This window comes from Danio rerio, chromosome 3 (assembly GCF_049306965.1).
Source record: "Danio rerio strain Tuebingen ecotype United States chromosome 3, GRCz12tu, whole genome shotgun sequence".
Classification (NCBI taxonomy): Eukaryota; Metazoa; Chordata; class Actinopteri; order Cypriniformes; family Danionidae; genus Danio; species Danio rerio.
The window spans coordinates 22103541-22131209 of NC_133178.1; the positions used below are offsets into that span (position 1 = coordinate 22103541).

General features: G+C 37.0%; 1 protein-coding gene across 4 annotated transcripts in view; it reads right to left on the bottom strand.

Annotated features, from left to right (window-relative positions):
• The window catches only part of rapgefl1 (Rap guanine nucleotide exchange factor (GEF)-like 1), a 77896-nt gene that overhangs the window by 26221 nt on the left and 24006 nt on the right, over positions 1–27669 (bottom strand). For all 4 annotated transcript variants that reach the window (XR_012400951.1, XR_012400950.1, XM_073944359.1 and 1 more), the window contains 6 exons: positions 15042–15120; positions 8858–9008; positions 7152–7249; positions 3695–3807; positions 1214–1381; positions 211–308 (listed from right to left, as the gene is read on the bottom strand). Coding sequence is in view for 2 of the 4 variants with exons in the window: in XM_073944359.1 (XP_073800460.1) it covers positions 211–308; positions 1214–1381; positions 3695–3807; positions 7152–7249; positions 8858–9008; positions 15042–15120 (707 nt within the window). In the remaining 2 variants the exon portion in view is untranslated. The remainder of the gene's footprint in view (positions 1–210; positions 309–1213; positions 1382–3694; positions 3808–7151; positions 7250–8857; positions 9009–15041; positions 15121–27669) is intronic.

Here is a 27669-nt window from a genome sequence, read left to right on the forward strand (position 1 = left end):
TAATGCTAAATGGTGTTGCACTTTGTAGATATCTGCATTACTGCTGAATTTACCCAGCGGTAGCTCTTGATGTATCACATAAAACAATCATAAGTCATAATTGCAGTGCGGCACCAGGCATTTATGGTTGCTATTTATGAGGGTCTCCATGGCAACTCCAACACCCCTCCTCCTCCCGCCAAACCCTAGCATCTCGCCCACAGCTCTCACCAGGCTCTCGAGCTCCGCCGGCTCGCAGGCGAACAGGTGGGTGTTCACACCGAGAGTGGTGAAAACGGCCTCGTCGCTCGGACGGAACACAGCCTTCTCTGAACAAACACACAGCAGAGATTACATTACACTCACACATTACTGTCACTGCAGGAAACACCATGTCCCCAAACACTGACTCAAGGTCTGCTGGGTTTGAGGATTCTCTGCTTACACCTGGTATTAAGATGCATTTTAGTTGATCGGATCACAAGGAAATGGGAGAGATACATTCCCGTTTATATCGATTTGTCTTTTCCAACCACTTTTGAGCATTTCTTTTTTACTATGGATGAGTGTACATGGGCTTTTTCTGAACCAATATTGGGAAATAAGCTTGTTGACTTTACATAATAACACAATAGAAGACCACAGAAAATAATACACAGATCAGCATTTGTTTATGCACTGATACTGTAGCTGTGTAACAAATACACTGTGTTTGTGTTAGAATCAAGACTGGTGAGAAAACATCACGCCTTTTACGTTTTGACCTTCAAACCAAAGTTATGGTTTCAAAACAGCAAAGTTTAATCCCATTTGGCTAGCACACTTAAACAACATGTCCTGAAATGTTTAAGAATTAGGTCAGTGGATGGAGTGTAGCTGGTGTTCAAATGCATTCAGCCACATGAGCATTTACTTTACGCAAGTGATCATATTAAAATGTTTTCGAATACCTCTGGAAGCGGTCAAAAGCTCAAAACGTTTCACAACTACAGTATTTTAAAAGTAAAAACAAAAAAATATTTTTCTTTGAGTGTTTGAAAGTTTTTAAAGTTTATAGAGAACCGAAAATTAAGATATTTTGAAGAATGTTGATTTTTTTTTACATTATCAAATATTACATTTTTTGGGTGAATTATTAAACACAATCTACTTGTAAAAAGATCGACAAAATGCCTCATAATACCAGGTTTAAACTGGCCTTTAGTTTGCAAGGAGCAATCTTTAATGCTCTTACCCCCTGATGAGGTGACAGCCACCAGTATGAGGTTGGCAGGTTGGGTTGGCTGGTCCTCGCTGTACTGGAGCTTCTCTTTCACCAAAGCCAAGATCTCCCCAACCCGGCATGAAAGACGGCTTCGTATGGTAACGTATGAATGATCTGGCGTGTAAACCCTGCAAAAGACTTAAACATGGGACAAACACTTAATGCTTCTATTTGACACAGGTTAATTTGCATGTTCAAAATTCAGGTGGTCAATAAGCTTTAAAAGAATAGTTTTACATGTAAAACAAAAAAAATATTCTTAACATGGGCAGCATGGTGGTGCAGTGGGTAGCGATGTCGCCTCACAGTAAGAAGGTTGCTGGTTTGAGCCCCGGCTGGGTCAGTTGGCATTTCTGTGTGAAGTTTGCATGTTCTCCCCATTTTTATATGGGTTTCCTCCGGGTGCTCCGGTTTCCATCACAGTCCAAAGACATGCGCTAGTGCAGTGCATTTATGCTGCATTCCAGACAGCTCAGTATTGGGATTTAACCTACATTAACTTAATGTTTAGAATGATGCTTTAGAAGTTGGACATCAAACCTGTGAACTCAGGGCAGATTGAAGAATCCTCACTTCAGTGAGACTCATTTTAGATGTCATTTGACATCACTTCACAGATGGTCACTGTTTCTGCTTTGGCGAGATTGGCATGTTGCTTAAGCCACAATTGGCATAATTACATGTTATGAATATTATGAACAAAACAGTTATGAAATATTCACATCTCACATGGTAAAAATGAGACTGTGTTGTGTAATTGACTGGAACACATTGAGGTAGAAAGTGGGACATTTCTGTGCTAAAATTTGCACCTCTGTGTCTGGAACGCAGCATTAGCCATGTAGATGTGATCAATACAATTAAAATGCAAAGCATTAAAATAGTAAAGAAAGGTGATTTGAGTGGCTTTGAATGTGGGGCAGATGCTAGAACCAGAAGGACTGGTCTGAGTACATCAGAAACATAGATTTACATGCACTGACTTTCAGAGAATGGCCCAAAAAAGAAAAATATTCAGTGAATGTCAGTTTTGTGGGCAATACGCCCTGTTGATGCTAGAAGTCAGAGGAAAAGGCCCAGACTAGCTGGAGCTCATAGAAAGGCATCTGAGTAAGTCAATAACCAATTGATACAACTGAGGTTTTGCAGAAAAGCTTCTCTGAGTCTGAACACGCGTTAAACCTTGAAGCAGATGAGCTACAGCAGTAGAAATGTGCACATGATCTTAACCTGTGCACAGCAAATGTTGGTGTGGATTAAGCTTGCACAGACCACAGACCAAGCAAAAATTTGTTTGTATGCTCATTTTATAACCACTATATATATATATACAGTACAATACAGCACAGTAAGAAGGTCTCATTGCAAGAAGGTCGCTGGTTCGAGCCACAGCTCGGCCAGTTAGCATTTCTGTGTTCTCATGGGTTTCCTCCGAATGCTCCGGTTTCCCCCATAGTCCAAAGACATGCGGTATAGGTGAATTGAATAAACTAAATTTGCAGCAGTGTGTTTGAATGTGTATGGATGTTTCCCAGTACTGGGTTGCAGCTGGAAGGGCATCCTTTTTTTTTTTGATGTTTTACTGTAAATTCATTCATTCATTTTATTTTCAACTTAGTCCATTTATTAATTTGGGGTCGCCACAGCGGAATAAACAGATAACTTATAGAGCATATGTTTTACACAGCGGATGCCCTTTCAGCTGCAACCCAACACTGGAAAACACCCATAAACTTTCATTCACACTCATACACTACAGCCAATTTAGCTTATTCAGTTCACCTGTACTGCATGTTCTTGGACTGTGGGGAAACATGCAAACTCCACAAAGAAACATCAACTGACCCAGCTGGAACTTGAACCAGCAATCTTCTTGCTGTGAGGTAATCTTGCTACCCACTGCACACCATGCTTCCCTGTTTTAATCTAAATATTCCTGTGAGTTACTCCAGAAGTCATTACTCCAATCTTCGGTCTCATAAATTCCCTTTTAAGTTCAATTAAATGTTAAATAGTAAAGCACATGTACAGTATTGACTTCCTCTCCATTCACCAGTCACGGCTCCGACAAAAGCAGAAACTGGGTCACTGGAAGCTTCGGGGTCAGCAGCGTTTTGTACTGTCAGATTGCCTATTGATTAAGGTCTGGGAACGCACTTAGCTTGGCTTGAGCCACTGCCCTGACAAAGAGTCTCATTCCATCAGATGAGCTCATTGCATCTATAAAACTTGGCAGACGCTCCCATTGTGACCCGATTTGTCATCCTGGTCTGAATGAAGTAGAAGCAGACTGGCACTTTTTACAGGAAAAAAGGGAAAGGATGAATAAGATGATTCATTAACGGTATCCTCATGGGCGTTATTGCACAGCTAAGCAAATGCAATGGTAATAAACTGCGGTCAGTCTGTACAATATTTATGCATTCTATTAAATTACAAGTTTATACATACTCTCGTCTGAGCCACGGAAAGCCTCTCGGGGCTGCAGGCAGGCGTCGATGCGTCTGAAGTGTCGGAAGAGTGGGCGAACTTGCTTCTTACGACTTTCCTTGTCCTCCTCGGCTCTGTCAGATAGGAGGCAAAGAAGTCAGGTAGCTATTTGAGTGCCTAAAGTTATGTTACCAGTAGATACAGTATTTATATCCATACAGTATATACAGTATATATCCAAAATAATGGACACCCCTCCATGGCTGCATAATAATATGCTCTTTATAAGAGAAAATTGCAGTGAAATGCTATTCGGTTTGTAGAGAAAGCTAGATAATGTCATGTTTTTTAGACAGAAATTGTCTGCAGCATTGAGATGTGTGAAATTAAATTGAAACTAAAAAATAGTATAAGCAAAAGTTTGGGCACCCTCTCTTTTGGTTGGATTTCAAAACCTGTAGCCACCTAATGCTGAATGATTACAACACAAAATTGATTTGAGTAATGCAGTGAACCATAACAATCTTTACAGAGGTGCAACCGATCATGAAAATGGATATTTAAGGTTGCTGATTGCGAGTTGTGCTTCTCCTTATTGTAAACCTGAAAGTAGCAACACGGGAACCTTAAAGGTACTTCCTAACGACTTAAAAACTAGGATAATTCCCCCACATGAATTAGGAGAAGAATGCAAAAAGCTATCACAGAGGTTTAAAGTCTCTATCTCCACAGTCAGAAATATAGTAAGAAAATGGAAGGGCACAGGAACAGTCCTTGAGAAGAAAAGACCAAAAATAGGGCACAGGAAAAGTCCTTGAGAAGAAAAGACCAAAAAAAAAAAAAAAAAACTGAAAGGCAAAGGCCAAGAATGGTTAGAATGGTCACAGACATACCACAGACCACCTCCAAAGATTTCCAGGATCATCATGCTGCTAATAATGTCATTGTTCCACAGTTCAGCACACTCTTCACAAAGAACAACTCAATGGAAGGTGATGCAGAAGACGCCTTTTCTGAATTCTGCCATCGAGAAGAGTCGTTTGAGGTAAGCAAAGGCTTATCTGGACAAGCCTGAATCATTTTGGAAATATATTCTGTGGACAGATCCCACAACCATAGACACTTTCCATGGCAAAAAAGAACAAAGCATTCCAGGAGTAGAACCTGCTCCCTACTGTAAATATGGTGGAGGGTCCATCATTCTGTGTGGATGTGTGAATGTGTGGCAAGCACAGGTACAGGAAACCTTGTCAGAGTTGAAGGTTACATGAAATCCACCCAGTTGTCTGGGTCTTAAGTTAATAGCAATGTTCAGGAATCAGTCAAGAGGCTGAAGTCATGGGAGGTTTGGATGTTTCAGCAGGACAATGATCCAAAGCACAGTTCTAGATCTACCAAGGAATTCTTGCTCAGACACGATACAATGTTCTAGAATGGCCATCCCAGTCCCCAGACTTCCCCAGTCCACAGAAAAATCTATGGATTGATTTGAAAAGGACTGTTCATGCTTGTCAGCCATCAAATCTGACTGAACTGAATGGTCCAAAATGCCTTCAGCAAGAATTCAGGGACTTATCCTTGACTATTAGAAGCTTCTACAGGCTGTTATTTCAGCAAAATGTGGCCCTATAAAAGATCGATGTCATTATTATGTTGGGGTGCCCAAATTTTATCATCTGTCTGTTTTTGTTATGTATTAAATTGCATTGTATCTGTTGATTAAATAAATGTTATGTCTGAACTAAAATGTAGCTCTTCCATAAGATATACAGACTCAACTTTATTATCCCGTTTAGGGAAACTAAAATTGCAGCAAGGTGCTGTAACACAGATGAAGTTCCTTGTACATAAGAAAAAATATTACCCCACAACATTCAAATACATCACATTGTCGGTGCATCTCCCTTCTCCCTGGACTCTTTTAATGACCTAATGGCCACCATTATAAAGGAATTTCTAACTCTATTTGTCCTGCTAATAGGAACTAAAAAACGACGTCCTAATGGCAACAGCTGAAACACACGGTACAATGGGTGATCCAGGGTGCATAGGATACCCTGAGCTCTCTTTAGAACATCAGTATGGTAAATTACCATTGGACAAGTTTAGTTAAAATCAATGATCTTGCCTGCCACCTTCACTAGGCTACTTAACCTGTTCTTGTTTAACACACTCAGATTACTGTACCAAGCTACAATGCAGAAAGATAAAACAGATTTAATAAATTGTTTGTAAAACAATGTCATCATAGAGGTACAAACCTGAAACAATATACGATATGCCCAAATGAAATTGTTGATTTGGTGGCCAAACTTTTGCATAAGACTGTAACTATTTAAGCTAACATTTGTTTAGTAATGGCATCAAGGATAGAAAGAAATGGTCCATGCATGGGCAAGGAATTTGAAGACCAGTATTGGCAGTCTCTTAAACTGTTTGTTATGACTGCAAATCCAAGATGAGCAGACAGTGGAAACAGCACTGATGCAAAATTATCAAAGAATGGTCTTATGTGAGAGATGCCATATAATAAAAAAATTCAAGGGTACGTAATAAGTTACGTAATTTTGGTGAAAAACAACCCCATATTTAATTATCATTTGTCTTTATGCACAAACTACATTAGTGCAACAGTTCATTCTGATTTTTACAAGCACTATTTATAATTCAACATCAATAAAACATCTAATAGTAATCCCAACACCTAGAGATCCCAAAAAGTGGAAATCTCTCTCCACAATAAGTAAGATGAAAGTCAAAATGACAGCTGACAAGTGTAAATAAAAACATATTGCTGTGACAAACATATTTACTTGCAATGAGAACATACATGGATACTATTTGGTGCTGTACTTAAACTATGGTGGAGTTTGTTTCTCGTGAGATTGTAGTCATGCATTTGTAGTATTCATTTCATTAATAATAATAATAATAATATAATGTAGTTTCCAATGTTTTTCACCAAACCCTATTGTGTACATCAGGCCACTCAGAATATGTATCACTTGGATTATTATACCTTTTTTGCATCTCTTTTAAAGCTTAATGCCATAACTGTTCACTGCTATTATATGGACAAGAATGATGATCCCCAAATGATGACATTATTTTCATTTTTGGATAAACCATCCCCGTTTAATGTCAACCAGAAAAATAAACTGGGTTACAGAAGAAACTGTTTGAGAGTTTATAAAATGACTGCTGCTCAGTTGAGAGGCTTTTAATGGCACAATCGGAATCAAACAACACATTAAAAAGTTAATCTCCCCACATTAATTCTTCATCTGGTTCTAAAGCTCTTAATGGGCAACTACATGTGCTTCGTTTAATACTTTACAACTCATGTTGTACTTCACAAACTAAGAGGCTGTGAGTCTTCATGCACTATATAATTTCCTCTTTCTCTATGATTTCTGCAGCCATTAAACCCATAAAAACATTTGCAGCTTATACAGACGAAGAGGGATTTGATGCTTACGGGCTGTGTAATATCTCAGTCCAGCGCTGCAGTTTCAGCACGTCTTCCACCAGTTCAGGAAAGCGGTTGAGCTCGTCAACCGCACACAAATACAGCTCCTAAAACAACATGATGCAATATTAAGACCAAGAGGAACATCATGAAAGAGAAGAAGATATTGATCATTATAAAAAAGCTGAAGAAACATGATGTGAATTATAGACCTTGTTTATGATCTTATAGTTTAAAACAGCTGCACAAAAAAACAGACCGAACAAAAAAGGAACAAGATATCACAGACAGGAATGCAGGTGTGTTTGTCTTTAATTAAGAAACGCTGAATTGAAAGAAGCGAAAACAGCAACAATACGTTTTGTTACCACAGTAACCATGATATCTTAATACCAGACATGACACACATTCTGTACAAATGGTTCAAAATATGTTATTAGGTTTTTTGCACAAAAATGTAATCAGGTTTATGCTTAGGAAAATAAATTGACAACCGGATGACAGAATCTTAATTATAAGACTTGTGTTGCTTCCTGAATCAATAAAAAAGACATTTAAAAAGGACATTTGCAGCTTGTTCAAACTACTCATTTAATTCCTTTTTTACTTATTTAATTATTAACAATTTTAAGAATTAAGATATATTAATTGTTGCAATCAAAACATTTCTAGAATTAGATGCTTTGTTTCAAGTGAGGACTTTCAGAAATTTGTTCATGCTTTTATCAGCAGTAGGGTGGATTACTGTAATGGACTCCTTACTGGGCTTCCCAAAGGGACAGTCAGACAGTTGTAGCTAATTCAGAACGCTGTGACCAAGATTCTGACTAGAACCAGAAAATCAGAGAACATCACACCTGTCCTCAGGTCTTTGGCTACCAGTTACATTCAGAATAGATTTTAAAGCATTACTACTTGTCTATAAATCCCTAAATGGCCTAGGACCTCAATACATTACAGATATGCTCACTGAATACAAACAGATCATGCAGATATTTAGGATCAAGTAAATTAGAAATTTTAAAAGTTCCGTAAAAGTAGGGTGAATCTGCCTTCAGCTACTACACCCCTCTCCACTGGAATCAGCTTCCAGAAGTGATCAGATGTTCTCCAACATACGTTCAAATCAAGACTGAAAACACATCTGTTTAGCTGTGTCTTTGATGAATGAGCACTGAGCTACGTCCGACATATCGCATTGTGTTTTCTTTAATTTTCCACTCTTTTATAACCTGTATTAACACATTTTAATCTGTTTTAATATGTGTTTTTATTTTTTTATACTTGTCTTTTTTTCCTGTCTATGTAAAGCACTTTGAATTGCTACTGTGTATGAAATGTTCTATATAAATAAACGTGCCTTGCCTATTTTACAGATTTAAGTGTTCAATACACTTAAATGTGCACGCATGATTAAGTTAACTTAATCGATTGGTGTTGAGACGACATGAAAGAACTGTGTGGAACCCTGCATTGTTTACAATGTAGGGGTATTAGGTAATTTTACAGGCAAACGTCATTAAAATATTTAGAAATAAATTATATTTGAACAAACTGCATGTATATTTTTGAAGTTTGAGCTAAGCAAGTGTACAATTTATCCAGAAAAAAAAAAAAAAAAAATATATATATATATATATATAAATATATTTCTTCTTATTATTTATATTGTTACTTATTATTTATCAGGTTGGAAAAAAACACATGTGCAGTACCTTTGGGAAGGTGTTGGAGCGATCGCCCTCCTCCTGCAGTAAGTCTCTGTATGTGTCCAGATAGCGGAAGGCCACAGTCAGAACTGCAAGTTTTCGCTCTGCTCCATCCCACCCGGGCCAACCCTCACCCTGCTTACCCTCTGAACTGAATCTGAGCCAGGAGTTAAAGAAAACACACTCACGAGCCAACACACACACACCTGTGCTCGCTATATTAGATGAATATAAATACACACGTCTGCACCTGTAGTCACACAGACCAACAGAAAGACAGACAGACGAATAGACAGACAGACAGATAGATTTAAATATATATTAGATATATTATAGATAGAAGGACAGATAAAGAGAAACAGACAGACAGACGGACAGACGGACGAATGGATAGATGAACAGACGGAAAGACAGATAGATGGATGGGCGGACAGACAGAGAAATAGATGGACAGACAGACAGACAGACAAACGGACAGACAAACAGACGGACGGACGGACGGACGGAATGACAGACAGACAGACAGACAGACAGACAGACAGACAGACAGACAGACAGACAGACAGACAGACAGACAGACAGACAGACAGACAGACAGACAGACAGACAGACAGACAGACAGACAGATAGATAGATAGATAGATAGATAGATAGATAGATAGATAGATAGATAGATAGATAGATAGATAGATAGATAGACTACCAGACTGCCTTTTGTAGTCTAAAACACAACACACAGCTGGTGTTTTTCAGCATATAAACTGTATGGAGTGGGTTTATATGAGTGGCTGTGGATAAACACATACTCAGACAGCCGCTGTCCGATCACCTGACACAGATCCCGCGCTGGAAAAACAAAATCTATGCTTCTGTGGCCAGACAGCCAGAATAATTACAACCTTTGAAAAGTATTGAGGGCGATGGAACACACCCATCACACCCACACACACACACTCACATGCTACAACATAAACACACACATGCAATGGATTTTTCTGCACTTGCACATGCGCCAAGTTGGTAGTCACACAAAAGCATTTAAAAAAAAGACGTATCATTTCCCAGCACGTACAATGACCTAAAATCTGCAAAGACTCCCTGTCCCCAATCCTGCCAGTCCTATGAGCAGGAAACCTGAAAGGCGGACTAAATTTAAAGTGGAGTATCCCTGAGCCTCTATAATTAAAGAGTCCCCGACACTCGTCTAAAATTGACACAGCTATTCCTGTACAAAATAAGGCCCAAGTGGAGCTTCTGCAAATGGCATCCGAGATCTAGTAAATCTATATCCAGAGCGTCACCTCTGCTCGGGTGCCAAAAAACAGCAGCAGTCTGATCCACTGGGCAGCTGCGAAACTGAACTCTGTTCCCTTGCACGAGTCCTGGATCATGGCCTCAGCAGCGGTTTGGAGTCTGGCCAGACTGACTCCATCAGGACTGGGTGAAGTGAGGTTATTAAAGTTTTGTGTGTTTTTTTTTCAGTAAGTTTTTATTTTGAAACTGTTCTTACATTTGTATTCTTTAAAATTCAGTTCATTTCAGTTTAGATTTAGTTGGTTTCATTAATGGTTTTGTTAGTTTTAGTTTATTTCTATTTAGTTTTTATATATATTTAGTTTCACTTTTAGTAAGTTTAGCAGAGCTAACAGAACGCATCTAGTGTTGACAGAAGCAAAGCGGTTACCTTGACAAAAGTCCTGTCATCGATGCCAGTTGTAAGAGCAACAAATAATAACTTGATCATCATTTGGAAAAGTGGCAGAAGGTCAATGTATCCATTGAATCATCTGTTGAACTGCATCCCAATCATCCCAAATACTGCAGAAGACCTATTGGAACCCACATGGACCCAAGGTTCTCACAAAAATCAGTCAAGTTTGGGGAAGGAAAAATTGTGGTCAGGGGTTACATTCAATATGAGGGCGTGCAAGAGATTTGCAGAGTGGATGGCAACATCAAAAGCCTGAGGCATCAAGACATTTGTGGTGCCCATTACATTACACACCACAGGAGAGGGCAAATTCTTCAGCAGGACAGCACTTCTTATCATACTTCAGCCTCCACATTACAGTTCCTGAAAGCAAGGAAGGTCAAGGTGCTCCAGGATTGGCCAGCTCAGTCCCCAGATATGAACATTATTGAGCATGTCTGGGGTAAGATGGAGAAGGAGGCATTAAAGATGAATCAAAACTCTGTCCTCGAAACCAAACGTATCTCCTCCTAGGCTGGTCATACTACAAGACACAAATTTGGTCAAAATATGCCTTCTGCATTCAAGATTGTTGCTATATCTCCTCACGCCAATCATTTTTTTATTTTTTTTAAATATTACATTTTAATAGTCCAGACATATAAAAAATTATACAAGCCCCAAATTTGGCCAAAGGCTGTGTTCTTCATTAGATTTTCTAGCTATATCTTTTTAGCTTTATCATTTATAGTTTTTCGATAAATAATTTTTAAGCATTATTGTTCTCAAGACATGGCAAGATATAAAACTCCATGACTTAAACTCCATATTCTTTACTCATAAGGCATTTTTACATAAAGTCCAAGGCTGTAATAGGGACATCGGGGTTGAATTATATCACTCGTATAGGCAAGAAGCTTTGATGTATCATCACTAAGCTGTCAATTGTTCCCATAGCAATAAAACAGGCTAACCTAGCAAACATTTAAAAACAGCAACATCTCTGCATCAGAACATCATAGGGAGCTAAGTATTGGCTCGTTTGACTCATGCTAGCAAATGGGACTTACTGTGTACAATGCATGGTAACAATACTTAGCCAAGTGCTAATAACAATTAGCTACATGCTATCAATTATTATATAAGTGCAATAACATATGCTAGAAATACCTACTAAGTATTAGCATTTAATTAAACATGTACACAAGCGTTTCCATTAAGCAACTGCTTAGCAACCACCTAGCAATGCCATAAACATTTTATCAACTGCCTAGCAACAACTTAGCAACCTCTGTGCTTCCTGCCAACTGCCATTCCCAGTCCTAGCGCAGTCACATTGGCTTTCCCAAGCCAACATCAAAGTTCACTACAGACTTTAGGTTTTAGTTCATTTTGAAAACAATAATTTTCGCTAATTCTTCTATTATTGTACTTTTGTTATTTCAGTTTAGTTTTAGTTTTCCATTTATTGTGAATGCAAACATATTTTTGATAGTTTTAATCTTAGTTACTAATAGTGTTAGTCTTTCGTTTACTAAAATAACCCTGATGTGAAGAGCTAAAAGCACTGTCAGTCCTAAATCAAAAGGATTCATCCTTTTATTAAACCCCTTAAATGAGCCCTGACAAAGTGGGAAGGGTAGGAGACGGAGTCTTTTCCAAGCAGGAAGCAGACATGTTGCCACAACAAAAAAGATCTGATTAGGCCTGGATTAGGTCAAGTCAAAGACCAGGAAAAAAGGTGTGGAAAGTGGAAAGATAAACGTCTCAGGAGGAGGGACAGGAAAGAGAAAGAGAGAAGTGGATCATGTGGCGAGGTGATGATGGCAGTCGGGCGAGATTAGTAAGGGTCACTAATTGCCGCAGACATTTGGGAGGGGGGATTTGTCCCGTAAGAGATCTGCAGCAGACACGCTACATTAGGAGCGCTGAGGCATGCAGACGGGCCTCCCCAGGAATACCTTTGTGCTTAAAGTCCGCAGACAAGCCCCTCAGACGCCATTATGGTTTGGATAGAGGGGTGGGGGGGCTATGGCACTCACAGAAAGAATGTAGGTCACTGAAAGAGAGAGGGGTGTCCTCTGCACACACTCATACACACTCCGGCACAATGCTTAAAGCCAGCAAAACAAACACATTCCGCACATTGCACACTTCTTATCTGAATATCGGCAACCCCGATAGACCCCCGAGGGATGGAGGGGATGGGCCCGCGGAGTGGGTTAGAATTGCAGCTAATTGGTAAATCATTTTGACCCAAATTTTAAACAGCATGTGTGAGTGCTCCTCGCCCCTTGGGACTCTTAGGCTCTTCGGCTATGTGTGTTGGCTGTTTTTGGGAGATAATTTCACTCATTTTGGGAGTGTTTTGAAGACAGAACTGTGTTTGGGATAATAATTCTGAGCTTTATCTAAAGTAAATCTGATTGGCAAATATGTTTGAATATGACATTTTAAACATATAGCATATCCAGTTGAAGTCAGAATTATTAGTCCCCCTGAATTATTAGCCCTCCTGTTTATTTTTTCCCCAATTTCTGTTTAACAGAGATATTATTCAACAAATTTCCAAACATAATAGTTTTAATGACTAATAACTGTTTTATATTCTCTTTGCCATGATGGCAGTAAATATTTGACTAGATCTTTTTCAAGACACTTCTATACAGCTTAAAGTGAACTAACTAGATTAATTAGGTTAGCTAGGCAGGTTAGGGTTATTAGGCAAGTTATTGTATAACGATGGTTTGTTCTGTAAACTATCAAAAATATATAGATTAAAGGGACTAATAATTTCAACCTTAAAATGTTTTTTTTTTTAAATTAAAAACTGCTTTTATTCTAGCCAAAAGAAAACAAATAAAACTTTCTAGAGAAGAAAAAATATTATCAGACATACTGTGAAAATGTTCTTGCTCTGTTAAACATAATTTGGGAAATATTTAAAAAAAGAAAACAAATTTAAAGGGGGGCTAATAATTCTGACTTCACCTGTACTGGATGAGTAAAATGTAGCAAAGGTTTAAAACATCAGGACAAATAGTTTTGTTTACTGACAATGCTATCCATAGCATGCTTTCCAAAGCAACAAATTGACTAAAGCACCCAGCAACAACTTAAAATAAAGTTGAAGAAAAACTAAATTGTAAGGTGTATACGGAATTTCAGCAGACAGAAAATTAAGATCTCAGAATAATCACAGCAAAACTCTTTTTTGTTCTTCCTTTTGGGGAAAAAATGATTTCCAATTACACCCTTAAGCCACCCATAAATGTGAGAATGCTGGTTTTGTTTTGAATACGTAAATCTGAAGCAAGTTTTCAACTACAGAAATAATAAACATACACTGTGAAACGCAAAAAGTTAAGGTAACTCAAACCGTTTGAGGAAACCGAGTGCAAAAACCATTATAGTTCAAAAACTAATCCTAATGAGTATTGTGAACTTAATCCTTTTGAGTAAATGAAGCGATTTGAGCACAGTAAAACCCAATAAGTGAAGAGAACTCAAACTGACTGAGTACTGTAAAACCCAATAAGTTCAGGCAACTCAAACTGTTTGAGGAAACCCATTGCTACAAATTATTTGAGTTAAAAAAAAAACTAATCTACATGAGTACTGTGAACTTTCTCCATTTAAGTTGACGTAATGAGGTATTTAATTAACTCATTACTTTTAACACCGAGTTCAAAAGTATTTTCAAATGCCTAGAATTAACTTTCAGTACATTTTGAGTGAACTACACTCATCTCATTTGATGAAGTTGACTGTTTTACAGTGTAGCAATAAAAATTACAGCAGTGAGAAACTGGAAGTTAAGCAACTGATAATAGTGATGTGAGTGTTTACACTAGCTGTGCTATTTAAAAATGCTGCATTTTGCATTCTCTCACAGATATGAATCACTTATCAAAGAATGTTCATATATTGTGATAAAGAATTGAAGCATGTTTTTTTTCTCCCTCAAATAAACATTTTAGCAAATACTTAAAGTCTTTTTTGAGAAGTCAAAGGTTTTCTACTTAATTATTTTATTTTCTTACCATCATGTCCCTTCTGGGCTTCAATCTAGCTTCTGTTTTAACAAATAACTAAAAACAAAGAACAAACAGTACAGTCCTAAATGAATAAATTTGTACATTAAGTTATTTAATAACAGTTAGGTTTCATTTTAAATTAAACATCACAATCTACACAATTTCTTGCATCAAAAGTGAGGGTTTCTGCAGGCCTGAGTTGGTCGTAAAACAAGATTTCCATCATAAATGCTTGGCTAATCTTTTTCCCTAATATTAATGCTAAACAAAATAGGTTGATGGGACAACAATCCCAGACTGAGCCCTAAAACTGACGAATAATAAAACTATTGCCCCCAGGATAAAGACTGATACACATGTTTTACTTGGGTAAATCACTTCAAGATAGTTTTATGGTTGTCCATTTAAGATTTCCAGAAGTTAAGAGGCTGATGCTTGTGTTTTTGGCGAGGGGAAAGGATACTGCTGAAGCAAGACCTGCTGGAACTTGTCTGGAGCCAAGAAGATTGGGTGTGTTAGCATGAAGTCATCCAGGAGTATTTCTGCAAAGACACAAAGAGAAGAACACACACTCATTAGTGACATCACAACTGAACGAAATGTTCGTGTTTGTCTGAACAAAATGACTGATTGACACGAAGAGGACACACTGATGAAAGACCTCTCAAAGTCTCAATTTAAAAGCAGTTTTCATCAAAGTCAAAGCTCTGGGAAAAATATGAATTGGTTATACAGTAACAAAATGTTATATTAATAAACATGTGTATACATAAATCAACCATTAAACAAATTAAACGCCTTTTACATTTAAGAGTGGGCAACACAGTGGCCCAGTGGTTAGCACTGTCGCCTCACAGCAAGAAGCTCACTGGTTTATGGCAGTTGGCATTTCTTTGGGTAGTTTGCATGTTCTCTTCGTGTTGGCACGGGTTTCCTCCGTATGCTCCAGTTTCCCCCAAGACATGTGTTATCGGTGATTTAAATAAACGAATTGATAGCGTATGTGTGTGAATTAGTGTGTATGGGTGTTTCCCAGTACTGAGATGCAGCTGGAAGGGCATCCGCTGCGTAAAACTTATGCTGGATAAGTTGACAGTTCATTCTGCTGTGGCGACCCCTGATAAATAAAGGGACTAAACCAAAGGAAAATGAATGAATGAATTACTAACGAGTGCAAAAGTGGCAAAATGACAAGTGACACTTCATTTCTGTGAACAAAAAACAAGGTAGGTCAAAAATATCTTGGTGCAAAACACTGCAGTCTAATATGAGAAATGGTACTGTTTGTATTCTATCAGCTGCATGTTTCATAGTGAGGAGGTGTTTGACATTTCTACTCAATCTATCCGACTGTCTGATTCCAAATTAAACAGAACAGTTTTGATTTGGATTCAAGCTAAATTAATAATCACCTGTTCAATCATCTTTAAAAATTAAAATTTTATTTGTTAACTTTTCTTTTTAAGAAACTGGGGTCATGCAGGAAAACTATCGCCTTTAGTTTGATTTCAGACCACAAAAAAAAGACATTTACAGGTTTGACATGCATTTTTCAAAGTAGTGAATCCACACTTGTAATCTCTTACACACAATTAACGCTCTTGAAATTTAAAATGACGGTGTGTCTGGATAGAATTCTCTACGCTGTAGACACTGTAAAAAATGCAGGCCCCTATTTTGCATTAAAAAAGGTCATATTTTGGTTTTGGGGTCTCCAACAACAGGCTAATATACATGCAAGGTCAAAAACACCTCCATTAGCTATGTTTCCATGCAAAATTGCTAATTAAATTTATGCACAAAACTGGAATAATTGCATAAAAGATATGTAAATAAAGCCGTGTTTCTATTCAGAGTCAGAGAACAAAATCATCACATCCTGATAAACTGACGCCAAATATCAACAGTAAAAACAGAATTTGCTGCGGTAGGAAAAACGGTGTCAATATCTTTCTTATTTAACAAATAACTTGCGCCTCAGAAGACGATACAGTCATGCATGAACGCCTGGTGGCGTTTGAAGGCGTGAAATGTAGAGCACAGACGCTCTTGACAGTTCTGGAGGTAATTAATAACTAACAATCAATACTGAAATGATTAAGGTGTTTTAGAATGACCAAAACAACATTTCAGATGTTTTACGATGTACTCAGCCTGCTGGTTTGTCCATTCTCACACATTTTCATCATCACATCATCTCTTAAAACAAAATTATGACTTTCTTTTTTTGCACATACTGGAATTTGTTCATTAAAAGTGTTTCCATGTAGTTTATGCACATTTTTCTAATTGAATAAAAAAATTGATTACACTCAGTTATTTGCATATGATTTTTGTGCGCATTTTCAGCATTTATATGCATTTTGGCATTACCATCAAGTGTTTTTTTTTTAAGTGCATATACAAAATGCGCATAAAAATAGGTGGATGGATATGTATCTCATAATATGCATTTGTTTTTACCTAATTATCCCAACAACTGTCATATGATTTGTTAAGCGATTCATTTGTTCCCAAACCCCTTCCTTGAATGAGGCTAAACTGTGCTGATTGGTACGATGACCCAGTCTGTTGTAATTGGTCGACTACGTTCAGCACGAGACAGAGAGAAACCCCAACTTGGTTATGAAGTAATCCGAGTGCAGATATGTGTAAGCCTAATGCAGGAATGCAATAAAGCAATGCAGTTAAACCCCAGCATATTACGCTTAACAAAAACCCTAAGTAATAACAACGACACACATCCAGTATTAATCCACACAGTGGCAAAAGCTGAACTATTTAGAAAATTGCCCAAGCCGCGCATGTGAGGAACAGCTAATGGTGGCCATAGCAAAAACAAACGACAGAGGATCATGAGCTCACAAATGCATTTAAATTGGTAAAGCAAGAAGCACACATCATGTTTTCAACATGATTATATATGGATAACCCGTTTACATAAAGGTATAACCTGAGAGATACTGTGCAGTACTAGCACTGATCTATAATAGATAAGTGATTACAAGCCAAGTTACAGCATACAATTATAACACATATTTTGCAAACTGCAGAGAACGAGTCAACAACTTTAATTACACTTAGATGTTATGATGCGGAGGAAGAAGAAACTGAACTGTAACAGTCACTGACAAAGTCCCAAACATAACAGTCTATGCTGCTCCCGCCTTTGATAGCAAATGGCTGGCGAATCCTGCGTTGCAGTGCAGGTTATTGTATTAATCATCAGAAAAAAGACAGGAACAAACACCGTACTAGGTAGGCTATACTGTGATATTGTTATGAAAATGAATTTTAACCCTTTATTCCCCGCAGCCAAATCTCCATCTGTCAGTAATTGTCATCCTTGTGTCATGATCAGTCCCGTGATCCCCACATTCCGCTAGTGTCTAAAGAGAAAGGCGCAATCATGTTTTAACAGATCCATTGCGACATAATATATGATGTACCATATTGACATCGACACATTTAGCTAAATGATTCGAACCATCACTATTCATTTAATCGACTCCAAGTTGACTATTTCGTTAAAGAATCAATTGTTTTAAACACAGTGCACTTTCAGATTTAAACCTATGGATGATTTCATTCACTAATTTAAGTAGATTGAACATAAAACAATTAGGTTGTCCCAAAACAAATAAAAAATGTTAATGTTTCCACCTCATTTTAAATAAGTAGTTTGAACAAGCAGTAAAACCGTTGTGTGTGTGTGCAGGTATGAATCAGGAGTCTGGGCCTTAAGAATTCCGGCACTAATGAAAGAGAAGGAATGTTGTGAAATTGTCTTTCGTGCAGCCTCTGTCACAGCTGTTCTTGTTCGACAGGTTGCAAACAGTCTCTCTGTGTATGTGCCACCAGAAAAAAAGTTGAACCTGATGACACCAGCCTTCACCTCTGCTAACTCATCTCAAGGACAGTGAGTTTGTGGGTAGAATAAATCATGATGCTTTCTGGCCCAATTTGGACCACAGACACTCCCAGAGGCTGCAGTGCAAACATACAACAGACGTCTGAACGTTAGCAGCCAAAAGCAGAAAACAGCTCACTGAAAAACAGCATATTAAACTAGACGGTGTGATGTGCGCAAAAAGGAACAGAAATGTGTCAAATATGTTTGGATCTGGGGCACATCTTTTGACGGTGAGGTTTTTGGGGACTGTATTTTGGCTGTTGAGAGGACATGATGCTGATTATGTATCTGGGTTATATCAATGTGGAGCACATAAATCATTGATACGTAACTATTAAAGAAAACGTGATCGCCAAGAGGAATGAGAAAAGAGTCAGTAGCACAAAATGAACACGTCAGCTTCCAACATTACAGCTTTCACGTGCAAATAAGGCACCGCGTGCATGAACTAGGACCAAAATGCAAAGTTTGACTAGCACATTCCCATTTCAGTAGCTTGGACACGGAGCTGAATTTAATTAAGATGAACTGTCAGCTGAATTTCCTCAGTGGAATGATTCATCTGAACAGAGAAGATTCTCCCACAATCCTCCCCTGCTTTGCATACTGATTTGCAGGCTACAGTGGATCATGTTTTGTTTCAGTTCCTGACTGTGATTATTGAAAATGACACAAATGACGTCCTCCTGTCATTACGAGATACTGGGACTCAAGTCGCTGTAATGTGCCTATTAGAAATAAAACATGCTCCGACCTGCACACTTTACACCTTTGTGCATGTTTTTTGTGAAGTTGCACCTCTTTTGAGAGTTACAGGTGAGGCGTAATGAAAGCATGGGGAAGATAAGGTCACACGCACACCTCTTGAATAACAATTACAGCAGCATTCTGGTACTGATTTTTGTTAATAACTAACTAGAAGTGGATCATAGGCCTGTCATGATGAAGAATTTATTTTGTGCGATATATTGTCAGAGAAATTGTTGCGATAAGCAACATTATTGAGATAATTTTATGCTACTGATTATATAATAAAAGAGGAATGTAAATAGCCATTTTCAAGAGATAAGGATTTTCTATTAAGTTAATTTAGATTCTGTCCTTTGATGTTAAAATGTATGAGTGTGTTAAAGAAATGTATATATTAAATATATAAATACATGAATACATTTCAAAAATGTGTTTATTATTTGATTTCATTTCACAGATTTCCTTGATATTGTACATGCTGTTGTACATCAGACAAGCCTCTTCCACTACTGTTTTTAAATCTCTTCTTAAAACCCACTTGTTCAATTTGGCTTTTAGCACAGCATGAGATGTTGACATTTTATATTTATTTATTTGTATTTTAAAGTTTGTTTTGCTCTTTTTTTGTCAGAACTTTGGTCAAGTGTGTTGTTTTAAAGTGCTTTATAAATAAATTAAATTGAATTGATATTGGCAGGTATGTAATAATTTTACCCAGAGAACAGCACTAGATTATGCAACAGACATTACACAACTCTTATCTAAACTATTATATGTAAAAAGCAAACATATGCATTCATTCATTCATTCAATTTCCTTCAGTTTAGTCAATTTATTCATCAGGGGTCACCACAGCAGAATGAACCGTCAAATTATTCAGCATATGTTTTGCACAGCAGATGCTCTTTCAGCTGCAACCTTGTACTGGAAAATGCCAATACACTCTCAGTCACACAAATACACGGGACAATTTAGCTTACCCAACTCACCTATAGCGCATGTATTTGGACTGTAGGGAATACCCGAGCAACCGAAGGAAACCCATGCGAACATAAGAAGAACATGCAAACTCCACATAGAAATGCCAACTGACCCAGATAGGGCTCAAACCAGCGACCTTCTTGCTGTGAGGTTACAGTGCTAACCACTGAGCCACCGTGTCACCCCATACACATTCAGTAATATCGAAAATAATATAAGTTACCTCATTTAACTTTATATTTATTATTTTAATATTTATTCATTATTAATTAAAAATAATATATTAATGTAGTAATAAAACAATTATTATAATTTTAAAAATTCATTTATTTCAAGTTAAATGTATAATTTCAAAATAAATAATCAGAATTACACACACAGATATGTAATATTAAATTTTTATTTATTATTAAAAAAACAAGGATTATTATTATTACATTGAGTACAAATTGTACTCACTAAGTATGGTAGGCTTGAGAGGTCACAGAATCAAACTTGTAGAATAACCTATTTATACACACACACACATTTCAGAAGGGTATAAGAGCCAAGGCTCCTCCACATTTCTGCAGCTGCAGATCTCTTGCGGTTGCCACGGCAACCTTGACTTTAGAGGCTGCATGGTGAGTAAGGAGAAATAAAGTAGACGAGAGGCAGAAAGCGAGACACAGCCAAAATACAGACAAACCCAGAGAGAGACAGATGTATTAAAAAAAAAGTCAAGGTAAAACCCACAAAAAAAGCAAATAGGATGCAAAGCCAGAAAGACAGCAAGGCACAGGCTGTGAGTCTGTTTAGAGAGGGTAAAAAACAGGACTGGAGTGACTGGAGGAGGAGTCAACAGGATCAATTACCTCTGATAGAGAACCACTCAAAGGCATGTAGTAAACCAACAAAAGACACATGCTATTAAAGTTAAGGAGGACACGGTGTCAGATCTGAGGCTTGTTAAGGAAAGACACTGCAGACAAAAACTGTTCGATTTTGGACTTTCATAAAGTATTTTTAATTTCAGTTTTAATAAAAAGAAAACCTCAGAAATACTATTTCAAGCCTATCTTTTATCATACTTCATCCATTTCTGTCTGTACATTCCAGTTCTACATACTTTAAAAGGCTGTTTTATCAAAATGAGTATTTTCTTCAGCACTGAGTGGTAAAATCTCCACTTCAGCTGTATTTATATCTGTACTCTAAAGGTTTTTACATGGATATACTCACAGACAATTTGACTGATTATACACAACAGTTTGTTCAACATATTTTTCATTGCCAGTTATCCAGAATCATGGAGTGAAAAAGACAGATTCCCAAAATCTCTTGTAATAAACGTTAGACTTAATATAGAAAGAGCATAAAAAAGCAAATAAAAAAACATATACCATAGGAACGGTATGACAGAAAATGTTTGCGGTTTTAAAACCTTGACATTTCCAAAATCATCCCATGTGTATCTGACACTATTGTTTTTTTTATTGATTACATTAAGAACAGTAAACGTTTTTTGTTTTACAAGGTTAATTCTATATTGGTATTTATTTTTACTTAAGCTTTTACTTTACCAGGTAAAAATCCTGAGATTTTTAATCTCTTCTTCAAGAGTATTCTGGACTAATGTTAAGTTTAAATGCAAAGGAGGCTTTTTTCATTAAACATGTTTGCATTTCTATCACAAAAATCTGATCAATGGATTTTTAAAATGCTTTTATATTTTAAGGTCAACATTTTTCACTGTGATAGAAATGCAAACATATTTAATAAAAAAGCCTCCTTTGCTTTTAAACTTAACATTATTCAAGGACATTTTAGAAAAAGAGATTACAAACTTCAAGAGGTTTTCCTGGTAAAATAAAGGTTTAAATAAAAATAAGTACATATAAGTATATATATGTAAGTATATATATATAGCTAACCTTGTAATCCAAATAATATCTGCCGGTTTTAATGTAATCAATAAAAAAACAATAGTGTCAGATAGACATGAGGCGATAACTGGTTTTAAGGTTTACCGTGGTTTGGAAAAGACAAGGTTTTAAAACCGCAAACATTTTCTGCTATACTGTTTCTAAGGTGTGTACATTTTTGTTTTTTATGACAATTTAATTTAGTTGTTTTGGGGCAACAGTATCTCCAGCAAAAAGGACCCTCCTAATCAAAAGCTACTGGTCATCCCACGATTCAGCAAACATCTGAAAAATAAGTCGCTTATACACCAACATCCAGCATGCAATATACCTGAACAGTGCAGGGGTTTAATTTATATACAAGACAATATCTCCAAAGATGCCTTCTTAAGATGTAAATAATTGTGTTTTTGCTACTAATAAAGATCAAAAATCAATCATTTGTTTTAATTATTTAGCCTGACAAGTTTAAAATAAAAAGGTAAAAATATTTTAAATGCTTATTAAAATAGAATAAATTGTGTTCAGTGAGGAAAAAAGTTCTTGTTTTTTGCACAGACATTTAAAAAAGGACATATTTTAGAGCAGTAAACACAACAGAGTGTTATACCATGAAATCCAAGGTTATCATACCGTCAGAATCTTAAACCAGCCCATTACTAGAGTTAGACTGAGTCCTAAAATGAATGAAGCCAATCAGAAGTAAGGGGCGTGTCTAATAATGATAGTGATAGCAAACATCAACACTGTTTTGCAAACTGGCTTATTGCACCTTTAAAGCTGAAAACAAATGCTGACTGGAGCCCCTCTTCTCAAACGTGAGCATTATTTTCTAGGGCAGTGACCATCTCTCTTCATTATCATTTGTCATGGCTGTTGAGATTAAATTAGAGTGGGCGTTTATAATTGCAGCCGTAATTGAGCCATGTGTTCTGTCAGCGCGTGGGTCTGTTTGTCTCCTCTGGCAGATAATGTTCTGCAGAGAATATCAAAAACACTGTGAAGAAACAAGCAGATTCTTGAATTATGTGAAGAACCACTTTTGGTTTCAACTCAACAAAGCTGAAGTGAATTTAGGAAGAGTTACACTAATAATATTTTATCACATCCATATAAATCCAAGCAGTAAAACACGAACATGCCTTGGCCTCTTGTACCTTGCAAAAGCAGGAACTATAAAAGGCTGTTCATTTTTACTATCTGTGATTTTGTGTCCTATATCTAACAACTTTATTTCTCATAATCACAACTTTGTCTTTCATTTGCAGGTTTATATTTTGCCACTATATATGTACTCATCACTGTGAAATTTCTGTAAATCTTCACCTCATATTTGCAGGTTCATATCTGTCTCATTTTGGCTTTGTCACAGGTGCAAGTTTATTTCTATTAATTGTCCCTTCATCAGTCAATTCCGATTTTATCTCTTTCTGCCGTTGTAAATTGTAACTCTGCTTTAGCTTCAACTTCATTTATTTATATTATATTACTCTTAATTATAAAAAAAACATGCTCTTATGAGTTCAAGTAGCAAGATATAAAGTTGCAGATCATGTTTAAATTTCGCAACTAACTTTTTGCTAAAATGTAAACATTGTGACAAGTGTAACTTAATTTTTTTGAAGTTTACTAATAAACTAATTGAGAGAATCATGTGCTTATGATTGACCACAGCTGGTGCCGAATAAGCTAACGCATGATTCACCAATCGGACGATTCCCGATTCACTATAAATAACCAGAGTTTCTTACCTCAGTCATCTTAGTCCTGAAAAATTCCCCCTTCCACCCCTACTCCTTCCCTCCTTTTTCCTTGATAGGGTGGCACGGTGGCCCAGTGGTTAGCACTGTTGCCCCAAAGCAAGAATGTCACTGGTCCAAGTCTCTACCAGGCCAGTCGGCGTTTCTGTGCGAAGTTTACATGTGACATGGACGAACTGCCAAACCAAATTAGCACCATAGATGTACACTTAATCAGTAGTAAATCTCTATGTAGCAATCCCTAATTTGCCATTAGCCATAAATAAGAGCTCCCCTCTGCCCTCATGATAAAAACTGCCCTCGCCCTGAAAATGTGAAGGAGCCCTCGGCTCAAGGATCTTATGAGCTTAGGGCGCTCTCCTGGGACAGGATGCCAAACAGGCTTGTTACCAAACATCAGCTAAGTGTGAACTCTTGAAATAACTGTGATTTACATTTAATATCCCTCTCAATTGTTGTATATAGTACAACTACAAATTAATAACTTTATATCTTGTGCAATATCTCAATATCTTATGACTACAACTATAACTCAGTTCCAGCAGTCTTACAAATGCAACTATTTCTCACAATTGTGTAGCTTGAGTTCTTATAATTATGACTTTATCTCTTTCAAATGTAACTTTAGGTCTTGCGAATGCCATTTTATTATTCATAACAACAACTTTGTGTCGATAATTGTGACAATCTCTTCTTACTCGTTTATTTTAAATTGCAAATACTTGATTGCAACTTTACTTTTCAAAACTGCAATTTTATATTTTAGAACTTCAACTCTCTTATAATAAAAATGTTATCTTTTTGTTCAGCAAAAAAAAAATAAAAAAATGTTAGCAATTGATATCTTAATAATTTTGATCTCCTAATTACAATTATCTTCTGATTATATATTTTTATACAACAGTTCTTTCTAGTTTTTTAATCGGATTTGCTGATAGCCATGTAATTATCTTCAATATCAGAACTCATACAGCCTCCTCACCCTTCTGTATTACTCCGCCAACATACACTACAGTCTGACAAATATTTCAGCTGTTGGACAACATAATATACTTTTGAGGCTTTTTAGTGGAGAATGTTTAGATTGCATCGATGCAGTTTATTTATAAGGATAGTGCCTACTTTAAATATTTATCATTTCTGGGACACAGCGCGTCGGCATCCATCAGCCTTTTATATTTAATACATGAACCTTTATTTTTCAGATTTGCATTTTTTTATCTCATATTTACAGCTTTACATGTTTTACCTGTATCCCCTATCATGATTACCTGTTTTGGGTTGGAGAATTCTACAATAATACTATAATGTAATTCTACTAATCACTATAATTCGATAAGAAACAATCTCTGTGATTTAACAGTGTTTGATATCCGCATTTAGCAGTAAATTAGTCAGTGCTGATGTTTAGTTTGGATATATAAAACAGCATGAAGATGAGGCACAGAAGATGCAAATATGACACCTTTCCGCCTTGCATGCTTTTTCTCTATTTAATCCACTCTTTATCTGACGGCCCACACATTCTCCAGTGGTCTTTCATCCATTTTCCTCATTCGTCTCACTAGTTTACATTATGATAGAGCCTAAAGTATTGCAAATCTCCTGCTAAGATTGGCATAAATCACATCTCATGTGAGCAAAATCTAACACCCACTCTTAAACCCCCACACACAAACAGAAGCACATGCAAACACACAATGACTATCAAATATAGAAAGTCCACATGTTTTCCCGACACCAGTGCATGAGAACGAAACTGAGCAGATGCACGAGGGAGTTGAGACGGTCAGACGAGTGAAAATCACTCCCTTTCTTTTCATCTTAAGGTCAAGAGAAATTTCTGCCAACAAAAAACACCATAATCCTGCTGCCTTCAGAGGAAAGGTGGAAACAGGGTGTGTAAGAGACTGAAGGCCATCTTAGAGATTTTCAGTTTCAGCAAAAATGACCTTGATGACACTCAAGTGGGATCAAAGTCATATCAAAGTCTTTGTTTTGCTGTCTCAACTGTAAGGCTGAGCTCTTACTCTGCTCTGTCATCTAGCCTCAAAATCACAACTGAGATTCACTTCTTAATTCTGTACAATATTAAAGTGACTGAGAGTGAATGGAGTCTAATGCTAAAGAATATTTCATAATTTCATGACATTTTAAAACAGCTTCATTTCTTCTGCAGAAAATAAAAGTAAACATTGTGAGTAATGTAATGTAATGTAATGTGTATTTATGTAGCATATTTATTGTGCATGGCAATACACCCAAAGCACTTCACAATCATGAGGTGGTTCTCTCCACACCACAACCAGTGTGCAGCATCCACTTGGATGATGTGACTGCAGCCACAGGACAATAATGCCAGCACATACCAGCTATAGGTGGAGTGGAGAGACAGTAATACAGCCAATTCTGTGGGTGGGGATAATTGGGAAGCAATGATCAGCAGGTGCCATTGGAGAATTTGTCCAGGACACCTGAATGATTTTTAATGACCACAGAGAGTCAGGACCTCAGTTTAACGTCTCATCCGAAAGACAGCGCTCACTGACAGTATAGTGTCCCCTTCACTTTACTGGGGCATTGGGATTCACACAGAGTGAGTGGAGGTTGAGTGCCCTGCTGGCCTCAGTAACACCACAGCCAACAGCAACCTAGTTTCCCATTGAGGTCTCCCATGCAGGTACTAACCAGGCTCAGCCCTGCTTAGCTTCAGCGAGTAACCGCTCTTGGGCTGCAGGTTGATATGGCTGTGGCCATGGCTGGGGGTAGACTTCATTGGCACAGTATGGACACTGTATGGACATGTAATGGCTTGAAGGTGAGTGAACAATTGCTTTTCTTTCTTTCTTTCTTTCTTTCTTTTCTAGGAATTGATTTTTTTTACAAATTTTAGACAAACTTTACAAAAATACAAGTATCCCACATATTTTGAAATAAAACCATTAAGAATAAAAACACATTAAAGCTCTGGGCTTGTTCTCATTGTGGTCCTCGCTGTTACAAAAAACAAAGTATGGCTACAAGGTACAGGTAATGCATTAAATTATTCACAATAGCATATTAAAAAAACATCATGATCCATCATGCAAACTAACCATCTTCATCAAACAACCATCTTTTCATCACTTTTTTGAACTTCCTTAAGGCTTTTACTTCCTTGATTGATTTTGGTAATTTGGCTTTCTCTGTCTGTTATCCATTCATCCATACAACCAACCATCTAACCAACCAACCAACTTGGTTAAAAAGACATTCAGCTAATAAAATAAATTCATAAAAAATTACGAGAAATGGAAAGAGGGCAAATTAAACAGCCATACACTCTCATTGACACACATACATTATGAACAATTAAGCCTACCCAATTCAGCTAAACTGCAAGTCTTTGGGTTGTGAGGGAAACCGGAGCACACAAGCACAGGGAGAACATGCAAACTCCTCACAGAAACGCCAACTGACCCAGCCGAGGCTCGAACCAATGGCCTTCTTGCTGTGAGGTGACAGCGCTACCCATTGCACCACTGCATCGCCCATACTTTTAAACATTTTACCCTTAAACTTAATTTTTACAAAAATTACAAAAATAAATAAAATAAAGGTATAAATAAAAAGATTGTGATATAAACAGAAAACACAATGAATAAATTTTTAATTTAAAAAAATCTACAACAAATAAACAAACAAAAAAATAATTAAATTTTAAAAATAACACTGATTGGCACTATCAATGTGTTTATGATATCAACAGTAAAATGTTACATTGTAAAAAAATCTGTTATTTCA